The sequence below is a fragment of the Pteropus vampyrus genome, unplaced genomic scaffold (assembly GCF_000151845.1).
Source record: "Pteropus vampyrus isolate Shadow unplaced genomic scaffold, Pvam_2.0 Scaffold31, whole genome shotgun sequence".
In the NCBI taxonomy this organism is placed as follows: Eukaryota; Metazoa; Chordata; class Mammalia; order Chiroptera; family Pteropodidae; genus Pteropus; species Pteropus vampyrus.
Genome location: NW_011888812.1, coordinates 10,127,184 through 10,138,853, shown reverse-complemented (window position 1 = coordinate 10,138,853; position 11,670 = coordinate 10,127,184). Strand labels below are relative to the sequence as shown.

The window sequence follows — 11,670 nt, the reverse complement described above, 5'->3', positions numbered from 1 at the left end:
AAAATTGTATGTGCTTCTGTATGGGGTATACATCTATATAAAGAGATAAATGGCTTCCTCAACACCAGGGGGCACCATTCGCCTTGTAGTCTGTATAAATGGTACGCCCTGGAGTTGTGCAGTGTGCAGTGTGGCAGTCTTGCATGAAAAGATGGTCACTGAGGATCGACATGGTTGTCTCAGGGTGTTATTTATTTAATCATAAAAATAAAGATCTTTCCACAGTAATGAATAGGAAATACATAGTAACATTTCACCATTAGCAGCAACCAGTGTACCAAACCAAAAAGAACACGGGGTCAGGATGTGGGAAACGAGTTTTGAGTTTGAACTAAGTAATCTGATCTTTCTGAACCTCACTTTTCTCATCTGGTAAATGGAGATCTTACTCTCAACCCTGTCTGCCTCTCATAGCTGCTGGAGTGATCAAATGAGATAGTGATATAAAAACACTCTTTAATAAATTAGACATTTAAACATAGGAATTATTGTTTCCTAAACTAGACTCTTAGAAGGGGCAACTAATTCCCCTAACAGTAACTTGCTAAATAAGTAAGTACGTATTGAATTATTGAATCCCTAAGGACTAGTTATTTATGTGTAGAGTGACTGGGTTTTTTTCAAGGTGAGATATTGGAACTGCTTTGCTAATAAATATTGCAGAGATATCCCTTGTAGTGTCTTCCTGCTATTTAGAAGTATGAAACTTGGAAAATACATCTTGGATTTTTGTTGTCAGATCGATGAGGTCCTGAGACAGGAAGACAAAGCCGAAGCGATGTCTGGCCATATCGATCAGTTTCTGATAGCCACATTCATGCAGCTAAGACTCATCTACAACACACATATGGCAGATGAGAAATTGGAGAAGGATGAGATCATCAAGTTGTATAGCTGTATCATTGGCAACATGATTTCGGTAAGGGCATTTCTGCAGATTACATGCTTCCCTTTAGTCTTTCATTCTGTCCAGGTTCTAAAGCCTGAGTTAGTGTAGATGTTCCAGTGAGTCCTATGTCACTTGTAGAAATTTACATGCATGCTACTGACTACTCCCACTGGATGGATGTTGGACAACACTCCAGCTTGCCTTATTGTTAGGATACAAAGTAGAATGCTTACACACTATTTAGAATTCTGCTTCCTGCCAGTTTCTTCATTAGGCATGGTGGGCCCTACCTGGCTTTTCACATATAGCTGCTTACAGTAAAAATGCTTTTATAACAGGAAGGAAGCACACCAATTAATTATGGCTGTTATTAGAGTTTGGGAGAAGTGTGATTTTTATTTTTCCTAATACTCTGAATTTAATACAGTATAATTGTTTACTAGAATAGCCACCCATGTTTATCTTCCTTGCTTCGTATATTGAGTTCCATTACTTCTCTAACACAATTACGATTGGGTAGCTGTTTCAGATAGAGAGCCTGGCCCGGGAGGCCTCCACTGGAGTCCTGAAAGACCTGATGCACGGCCTCATCACCTTAATGCTGGATTCTCGGATTGAGGATCTGGAGGAAGGACAACAGGTGATCCGCTCTGTGAACCTCTTGGTGGTGAAGGTTCTGGAGAAGTCAGACCAGACCAACATCCTGAGGTATATCTGTACTCTCAGCATTACAGCCTAGGACAGCCTCTCTTTTATCTACCCGTAGAAACCAGAAGACACTAGATCAGTTGTAATTTTAGATTTGCCCAAGAAGTCGATTTATTACTCTTTTCCTCAAGAACCAAAGATATTCCAGCCTGGACAACAGCTAACACTTGTATCAACTTAGTAAGCCAGCTAATATCATGAGTTTTCTAGAACAGGACTATAAAATTTGTCAGTTACCTCCTCTCGTGTAAATTTCTTTCTTTCTCAGCTATCAGTAACAATGAAAAATAGTGACAAACTTTACCATTAACCGAGTGATAATTTATGAAGCTTAAATGATTGATGTTTATTTTCTTAATAATTGAATGTCAAAGACAGTTCTTGATCCATGAGCTCTCAATTTATTAGATGAATAGAGAATATTTACACTTGGCCTTTCAGTTACTGATTTGAATTGGAATGCAGATTTTCAAGTTATTAATGCTATTGTTTTTTTCCTCTAGTGCCCTACTTGTTTTGCTCCAAGACAGCCTGCTAGCAACAGCCAGTTCTCCTAAATTCTCAGAGCTTGTTATGAAGGTAAAGTTGAAATAATTTGATGTCTTTTCTTTCAGAGATGCAAAACTTTATTAAAGTATCGGGAAAGAGGTGTTGGAACTAAGACATAGATAAATGAAAACAAGACACATTTGAAAAATACATTTGGTCTCTATTTTCCCTTCCTCCAATTTATACTCCTAGTCAGACCTAAACAATTCCTGGCCTCGGTGAAAAGGAAGAGCTATTTTGTAAATATATCACCAGTTCTCCTAGAACCAAAGGAAACTTCATTTCTTTTTGAGAAAATGATATATATAGCCTTGTAATATTTTGTCTTTGATGGAAGAACTCCAAGTGAACATTTCCATAACTGTTGTTAACCCTATAGGAAGTGTAAAATATTTTGTCTCCTTGTGTTAGATTTGAGTAGCAGTATGAACCCAAGCAAACCTGAGACAGAATTTCCACATTTTCTTATGATTTAAGGCCCCTGTCTCTGGGGAGTGGGTGGGAGGAGTGGAGATGACTCGGATGACTTGTTACACTTTAGCCAGTGACAAGGTTGAAGTGAGTAAAATCGTTCACTTTTACCAGCCACGCTTAAAAGATAAGATGTACCTCATTTATATTCCTGGACTTAAGATGAATGGTGACAGAAGTGATCCTCATTCTTCAGTTACTCCCTCTAACTTTTGTTTCTTTTTTCAATAGTGTCTCTGGAGAATGGTTCGGCTGTTGCCTGATACCATCAACAGCATTAATCTGGACAGAATTCTCCTGGATATACACATTTTCATGAAGGTCTTCCCCAAAGAGAAACTGAAGCAATGCAAAAGTGAATTTCCCATAAGGACCCTAAAGACACTGCTGCACACTTTATGCAAATTAAAAGGGCCCAAGGTGAGTGAGAACAGCATCTAGTCCCTGAAGGAATTTGAGAGAACATGATGGAAATGGCATTGCTGCCATTTGAATGTGCATGTGTCTCCCTCAGATCCTAGACCACCTAACAATGATTGACAATAAGAACGAGTCTGAGCTGGAGGCCCACCTCTGCCGGATGATGAAGCACAGTATGGACCAGACCGGGAGCAAGTCTGATAAGGAAACAGAAAAGGGAGCATCTCGAATCGTGAGTGTCCTGACTTGAAAGATTGAGGGAGTTGAGGTTGTGCAGAAGTGATCTTGTCAAAGACCAGTGGAGCCTGTCTGTCTGAGGGCCTAAGGTGAAGGCTCAGGGCTTGATCCTGTCACTCTCCTGCTGTGGTGCTGTAATCATGTGCACCTTGAAATTTTCAAATATAAACTATAACTACGTGCTTCCTGGTCCCCAAGAAAGGTTTCTTTGTCTGTGCCTAAAGCATTGGCTGCCAGGTAAATCCACTGTGAGCGCTATTTAATTAGGGAGGAATGGGCCAGGTCCTTCTCATCAAGTGTAGTTGACAACCTGAGACTGGAGACATTCAGTAACCCAGGATGCTAGTGGGTCAGCTACAGACCCTGGAGTGTAGGACCTTCTATTATCTGCTGGAACATACCAGGAAGGTCGGATCCAACCATTCGTTCTTATCCAACCATTCGTTCCTAATTAATAACTCAAGTCTAACCAGCCAATCCTGCCTTTTCTTTCAACTTTTCAGGATGAAAAATCATCAAAGGCCAAAGTGAATGATTTCTTAGCTGAGATTTTTAAGAAGATTGGCTCTAAAGAGAATACTAAAGAGGTGAGAGGGCAAGGGTTGAACCAAATGGGGATCTGCTTTATGGAAAACTAACATCCAACCCCTCCTTTCTTGTTGTTAACCAGGGCCTAGCAGAGTTATATGAATATAAGAAGAAATATTCAGATGCTGACATCGAACCATTTTTGAAAAATTCCTCACAGTTCTTCCAGAGCTATGTTGAGAGAGGCCTTCGGGTGATCGAGATGGAGAGGGAGGGCAAAGGCCGTATTCCCACTTCAACAGGTATGGTTTCCTCTGGTAGCTCAAGGAATAAGCTCAAAGTAGCTCCCAGCTCAGGAACTGGGGATTTTGATTGGTTTAAATTTATAACCATTCACCTTAATACTGAATGGTCACCAGTGATGGCCACATTGCTACAGACAGTGGTCAACTCTGTCACTTGCCTTGATCCATCATCATTGTTTGACAAATGGCATTGTTTCCTGCCTTTGAAACAGTTTCTCCCCAGGACTTCTGGTTCACCTGCTGTCTTGGCTTCCTCCCACCTCACTAGCTGTTCCTCCTGGGCTTCTGACTGATTCTTCCTGTCCCTGAACTCTTAAATGTTGCTGTCCCATATGTCTGACATCCAGCTCAGATGTCCTTCGTGATATCAGCTTACATATCCTGCATGACATCTTCACTTGGGTCTCTAGCAGACATCGTAAACTCCACATGTTGAAGACTAAGCTCCTGCTGTTCGCCCAAAACCTCCATTTGCATTCTCAGTTGATGGTAACTTCATCCTTTTCATTTACTCTGAGCCTTCTCTTCCTCTCTGTCAGGAAATCCTTTTAGCTCTACCTGCAGACTGTATGCAGAATCCACCCACACTTCTCATCACCTTCACCGCCACTGCCGTAGTCTGAATACCCTCTCTCCCCTGGATTGTAGTAACACTCTCCTCCTGTCTGATCTCCACTTCCACTCCCACCTCCCTATATTCATTTCCACACATAGCATCAAAATAACACTTCTCATTTTCCCAAGGCTCTCCCTTTCAGTAAAAGCAAAAAGCCTTACAAAAGTCTACAAGCCCTACCCCCCACCTCCATACCTCTAGAACCTCAGCTCCTGCTACTCTCTCCCTGATTTTCGTTCCACTCCAGCCCCTTTGCTGTTCCTGGAACGCACCAGACATATACCTTCTTAGGGCCTTTGGACTAACTGTTTCTACGTGTAGATTGCTCGTCCCCAAGACAGCCTTGTAGCTAGTTCCCGTTCCTCCTTCAAGTCTTTGTCCAAATACCACTATCTCTGAGACTTCTAGCCTACCCCTCTCCCCATAGCACTTAACCGTCTGTAACATATATAATGTAGTATTTATTAGGTTGTTTGATGTCTGTCTCTGCCAGAATTTTGTAAAGATTTTTGTTTTGTTGCCTGGCACATAGTAAACACTCAGTAGGTATTTGTTGAATGATATGAATGAATGCTTATCCTAATGTTAAGCTGAATGTTCACGTTCCCATGGTGAAAAAGCCAGCATCTGAGAATTAGTGCTCACAGGATCCAGAGGCAGAAGGAAAGATGCAGCTGCAAAGTGGCACAGAGTGGGCACAAAGCAGAGCTCACACATTCGCCCTGTGTTCCTGTCTTTCCGAGTGCAGGGACGCTCACCTACTCCGCCTGCTCCTACCTTCTAGGGCTTGTTTGCCCATGAAACCACGTTCCTTTGTGGTTTTCAGATTCCAGTTGTGTTCTGTCTCACCACGTATCTAGCTAGGCTTAAGCTTCACTTATGTTCTATTAAGTCATTTTTGTTTGTTGTTTTTAACACTTGAAGAGGTTTTTTTAAAGCACAGTGAGCAGAATGTGTAATAGCATGCCCCATGCGGACGTACCGGGGGTGGGTCGATCAGGTAGGACCTCCTTTTCTCATTTCCAAAGCCCTTTCTGGCAACGTTCAATATTTGAGTGATGCTTTTGACCTAAACAGCACATCTATAACACCAGCCTGTGACCTCATTGACTACTGAGTGCTTAATATGTTCAAGCATCCATTACTGCAGCTTTTCCATCATTCTTCACTCATTTTTCACCCTCATCTACATCGAAAGATTCCTTTTCCACATAGTAATCCGTTTTACTTTTCTGCTTACAATGAGGGATTGTATCTTCTAAGTGCTTGATATTTTTGCCTTATGTAATATTTTCATTGATATCAGATGGGGTATTTTAAATGCCTGAATATTGTCATTGTTTCTTTTGAGAAACTTAGGAACTGTGATGAATTCTTTTGGTTTTCCCTTCTACTAGAATATTGATCTCAGTGCTGGGGGTTACAGATGCTCCAGAATCTAGCCCTTCCTTGGGTGTTTGTTGGACATCTCAGTTTCTTTTTTTTCCTCACGAATATACTGTAGCCTTGAGCTCCTTGCTGTCCTCCCCAGTTTGAATAAGAGCTTTCCCCTGTGTGTCACCTGGTCCGAACCTGGTCTAATTCTTGCCAACATTTAAAATCCGTAGGTTCTTCAGTCGGGCCCTGACCATAGACTCAGGCTTTTTGGATCGCCCAGGTCAGCTGTGGGGTTTTAGATGTAGAGCCCCGCATAGCCCAGGATGTAGGTGGATGGCCCATCTTGCACCTGCTCTTCTGTATCAATTCTTGAAGTTCTCACTAAGCTTACCTTGTATATTTTAGATACCTCTATCACCAGCTCCAGGTGGATTCTTGTGGATTTTTTAGTCTTCAAGTACAGTGGTGATCTTCCAGCCCCCAAATCGTCCCTTTAATGGCAGATTAATGAAGACAGACTAGAAGTGGGGTGTGTGTATATCTGAATATTCTTTCTACATTTCTAGGCATCTCTTCTCAGATGGAGGTCACATGTGTGCCTGCCACAAGCACAGTGTCCTCCATAGGTAACACAAATGGAGAAGAGGTAGGACCCTCTGTCTACCTGGAAAGGCTAAAAATCCTCCGACAGCGATGTGGCCTGGACAATACAAAGGTACTGCTCCTTTCCATCTGTGTGGGTCGGGGAGGTGAGGGCAGTGACAAGCAGGTCAGGGACAGGCCGGCCTGGAGAAGTGGCCCAGTTTTGATATATGTTGTTCCAGAGCCGCCTCTTGACCTGGTTAGACAATGTCTCTTCTTTTCTCGACAGCAAGATGACCGACCTCCGTTGACCTCTTTGCTCTCCAAACCAGCAGTTCCTACTGTTGCCTCTTCCACAGATATGCTGCACAGCAAACTATCTCAGCTCCGGGAGTCACGGGAGCAGCACCAGCACTCAGACCTGGATTCTAACCAGACCCACTCTTCAGGAACTGTGACCACATCCTCCTCCTCCACAGCTAACATTGATGACTTGAAAAAAAGACTGGAGAGAATAAAGAGCAGTCGCAAATGAAGCTGCCCCCCTCCCGGCCCCTGCAGCTTTAGTTTACTAAACTAGAGTCCTTGTAGTTCAGAGTGGCCTCGGCGGGCCTCGTGTACACGGACTGGTTGTATGTATCATACCGTGGATCTGGGGAGGAGTCGTCGTGGCACAGGTGTTTGTACATACTCTGCTTCTCCGTGAGCATCTGCCTCTCTAGAAGACTGTCTGTGTATTAGTTTAGTGTACAGACTTGTAAACAGCTACCCTCAACTCAGACTAGTTTCCATATCCTTTTTCTTTTTAATTGCTCATTTGTAAAGTTGTCCTAATCTTTCCTAGCTTTTAACTATTAGAAACTCTTAATAGTTTTCCTTTGAGTTTGTGAACTCTTCTCCCTGTAGCCCTGAAGGGTCACTGTGTTCTGTATGAATGCATGGCATGATACAACTAATTTAAGAGTCTTTTATAAATAAAGTTTGCATTAACTATACCAGTCTCCCAAGATGTTCCATATCTGGGAGTGTTGGGCAGCTTTCTGTCACCTGTTCTTGGGACCAGCTGAGTACCCAGCCATTCGGGAAGGTCAGATGCCTACCTAAGGGGCGCCGCCTCTCACTCCTTGGGAGAGGAGGAACTCGCCTGTCCTGCCCTCCTTGGGCGGCTCGTAGGGGAGCACAAAGCCTCATTCTTCCCAGTTTTGAGGTTTTGGTCATAGCTTCCTCCCATTATAACTGGTTCCAAGGAGCTCTTGGCTTCCTGCCACTTTGCTGCCCAAATGCACGTGAGATCGTGCCCAGGGATAGTGATCTGATTTGGGGTCGTTAGCCTAAAGGAATACAGGATTGCTTAGGGGCTTCCTGCCTTGTTATCAGAGTCTGAGTCCAGACTAGCAGCTGCTTCCCATCAGTCTGCATGAGGACCAGAAAATGAACTGAGGAGTCACCTCTGGAATCAATTCCCCAGGGCCTCCTTCCAGTCAGAAACACCTCAGTACTAAGGTTCTGGATTCAGATGGGAGACTTTTCGGGCAATAATTAAGTTCAAAGGAATTTTTGTAGACTTCATTTTTTGAACAGCAGTTGAAGAAAAGGTAAAGTTGATGGAAAATGAATCCTCTCTTGCTTCCAGTCGTGATTTTCAGGTGGCCCCTACGCAGCCTGAAATTAAACTTGCCTCTCGCCCATGGGAGTAGGCGTTCACTGAAGGGAGGATGGAGGAGTTCACTGCTATAGAACATATTTAGAAATAATGGCTGTGCTTGGGTCTAGAATTAGCACAACTAATATGAAAAACCAAAGTGCCCAGAGCTTACAATGCTGACAGCTGTGTTGGAGGGAAGCAGTCTTGTGAGAATGTGCGCCCTGGTTTAAAAAGATCTGGGGTATTGTAATTCCTAATCCCTTCTCCCTGCTCTAGTTAAAGCTCTGGGCTGCCAAGTTCCTGCAAGCTCACTGAATTCCCAGTTTTTACACTGCTTTCTAGTCAACCAGAACCAAAGAATGAGGGCAAGGAACTTGGTCCTAATTCTGTTACCTGATGTATTGAAAATGGGAAAGTGGGAAAGGAAGAAAAAAGAGAAAGGGCTAGGGGTAAAGGTACCTACCTGAGGTCCCTTCCTGCATTAAACCATGAATTTTAAAGATCTTAGTTGAAGATCTGGGCCAGGAATTGTAACCACATGGCATCCATGCTCCACTCCTCTGTCCTGTCTCCACGGCATTCAGGCTTCACTCTTCCCCTCCAAGCTCAGGGCTGACCCTTCTGAACACAGTCCTCTAGGTAGTTACCAACCGATTAACATTCCACACCAGCTGGAACTCGCTTCCACACCTACCGTGGGCTGTAATACCTAGTTCCCCCTGAGAATAAAGGCACCTAACAGGAATAATAGCAATATGTACAAGACAGATCAGATGAACTGAAAATAGGAATATAAGTGATCTAAATAACAAGTGATAAGGTACATTCATAAATATATCTTACCTCTCACCTGGCCCTGATCTAGGGGGTAGTGGATTCTATTAAGTCCTCTTTATCTAGTAGTGGTACTGGCCTTGCCTGAGCTGCCTATGAACAGCACTGGGAGCACTGAGGCTCAGAGATATAGTTTTTATTGAGAACTATAGTTTTTGGGAACAAACCACAAAAATAATTCTTTCACTGGATTGCTTTCTCTGATTTCGCAGTGAGGAGCCTGGAATGTGGGTGGCCCCCTAACTTCCAAGCCGATCAATGACCTTCTGTATCCACTTCTTCAGGCGGAACACATGTGTGTAGAAGCCATATTTTCCATCCCTGTCACAGCCTTCGCCCCATGAGACGATGCCCATTTGATACCAGCGCTTGTTAAAGGGGCTCTGAGGAAGAAACATGGGGTTTCCAACAGTCAAGTCCAAGGTAGTGTCAATATTACCCTCTCAGGCAACTATTTCTGAATACTGGGGTCCCTCCTTATCCACCCCACTCCCCAGATCTACCCACCAGCTCCTGGCCTTTAGAGAAGCTAGCTTACCTTCATGACAAAGGGTCCCCCACTGTCACCTTCACAAGCATCCCCTCGTTTTCCTTCATCGGGCTTGTAACCTTGAGAGAGAACAGTGGTACTCAGGAGCATAGCTCATATTCCAGCTACTCCCCTTCAAGACACTGGTGAGTGTCCACTGGATGCTTTCTAGTCATTCTTGTCTTTTGCTCACCCCACACATCCCACCCTTTAGCAAATCTTGTCAGCTCTCTCTTTGCATATCCCAAACCCAAACACTTCTCACCACTTCTACCCCTGGGCATTTCACGTACACCTCTACCCTGAACTAGTTTTCCTAGTTCTACTTTTGCCCACCTACGTTCTCCACACATCAGGCAGAAGATCTTAAAAAATAAACGTTAGACTTACAGGTAGCTAAGGATAATGGCGGCAGCCTTTATCCAAATTTCCCCACATATCGTCCACAAACGATGCAGAATAACATGAAGAATAATGGAAGCTACACAAAAACCACACCTTTAACATAACAGATACAGAGAACACCCAAACTTCAATTTAATATAGCTAATTGTACACCTAATAGTAAAACTTATGTGGCTATGATGGAAAAATATCAAATAAAAGAAACGAGGACAATTGAAATATAAACCTTGTAAATAACCCCAAATCTACAAAATGAGTAGACAAAAACTAAATAGATCCATACAAAGATACTAAAGGAAAACAAAAGAATAAACACACCTCAGTACATACGTACAATGGAATATTACTTGGTTGTAAAAAAACAATGAAATCTTACCATTTGTGACAACATGTATGGACCTAGAGGGTATTAATGCTAAGTGAAATAAGAGAAAGACAAATACCATATGGTATCACTTATATGCAAATCTAAAGACCAAAATAAATGAACAGGAACAGACTCATCGATAGAGAACAAACTGATGGTTTGATAAGCGGGAGGAAGTTTAGGGGGCTGGGTTAAAAAAGGGGAAGAGATTAAGAAATACAAATTGGTAGTTACAAAATAGTCACGGGGATGTAAAATATAGCATACAGAATATAGTCAATGATATTGTAATAACTATGGTACCAGGTAGATACTAGACTTATCAGGAGGATCACTTCATAAATTACATAAATGTCTAACCACTATGCCATACACCTGAAACTAATATAAAATAATATTGAATGTCAACTGTAATTGAAAAATAAGTAAAAACATCTCAGCTAATAAAAATTCTTCCCAAAACACAACCATGAAACAGAAGAAAACTGAAACTGAATTAAATTTCCTCAAGTAAATTTTTGGGATGTTACAAAACACCTTGACTTCGAAATTCAAAATCAAAAATAAATGGACAAAGCAATAGGAATACCAAGCAAAAAGTGGTTGAAATGGAACTCCTCAGACCAAAGAAATTTGAGTCCCTCAAGAAGAAAAATAAAACAATGAAACAGATTAATATTTATAATATAATCAAAGAAAACTTCACAGAAATAAGATTGAATATACATATATCCATTGGGCACTTGGCAACATTGACCTGAAACATTCAATGCTGAGACATATCGTAATAAAACAGACTTCAAAGATGAAAAACCCTCAAAGCCTCCCAGCAAAAAGAGCAAATACCTTACAAGGTCCAAAAAATTATACTGCCATCAGACTTTTCAAAAACAACATACAAAGCAAGCCAAAATAAAGCCATATTTTCAAAAAATTCAAGGAAGGAAAATGTGAAGCACAGATTTCATACGCAACCAAGCTGACCATCAGGTGTCAAGGCTACAGAAAACCAATTACATAAGAACTCAGGAAATTCTACACCCAAAACCCTTCTTGAAGAATCTACTAGCAGACATTAAGCTTCATCCAACCAAGAGATGAATGTTTAAGCAAAAGGATTGATTTACTGTTCTGACAAGTAGGAAAAAAATGCAGCTAAAAATATGAGAGAAGAGAAAGGAAAGGAAATTCATTGATTGTATAGACAA

General features: G+C 42.0%; 2 protein-coding genes across 3 annotated transcripts in view; one reads left to right on the top strand and one right to left on the bottom strand.

The window, feature by feature from the left end:
• The window catches only part of CKAP5 (cytoskeleton associated protein 5), an 87,254-nt gene extending 79,577 nt beyond the window's left edge, over positions 1-7,677 (top strand). Inside the window, exons 35-43 of the mRNA XM_011356934.2 lie at positions 740-919; positions 1,410-1,597; positions 2,101-2,176; positions 2,849-3,037; positions 3,132-3,269; positions 3,778-3,861; positions 3,945-4,104; positions 6,667-6,815; positions 6,972-7,677. Of these exons, the coding sequence (XP_011355236.1) occupies positions 740-919; positions 1,410-1,597; positions 2,101-2,176; positions 2,849-3,037; positions 3,132-3,269; positions 3,778-3,861; positions 3,945-4,104; positions 6,667-6,815; positions 6,972-7,217 (1,410 nt within the window). The 3' untranslated portion in view covers positions 7,218-7,677. The remainder of the gene's footprint in view (positions 1-739; positions 920-1,409; positions 1,598-2,100; positions 2,177-2,848; positions 3,038-3,131; positions 3,270-3,777; positions 3,862-3,944; positions 4,105-6,666; positions 6,816-6,971) is intronic.
• F2 (coagulation factor II, thrombin) overlaps positions 7,478-11,670 on the bottom strand; it is a 24,848-nt gene continuing 20,655 nt past the window's right edge. For both annotated transcript variants that reach the window (XM_023528746.1, XM_011356931.2), the window contains 2 exons: positions 9,700-9,770; positions 7,478-9,544 (listed from right to left, as the gene is read on the bottom strand). In XM_023528746.1, coding sequence (XP_023384514.1) covers positions 9,401-9,544; positions 9,700-9,770 — 215 coding nt within the window. In that variant the 3' untranslated portion in view covers positions 7,478-9,400. The remainder of the gene's footprint in view (positions 9,545-9,699; positions 9,771-11,670) is intronic.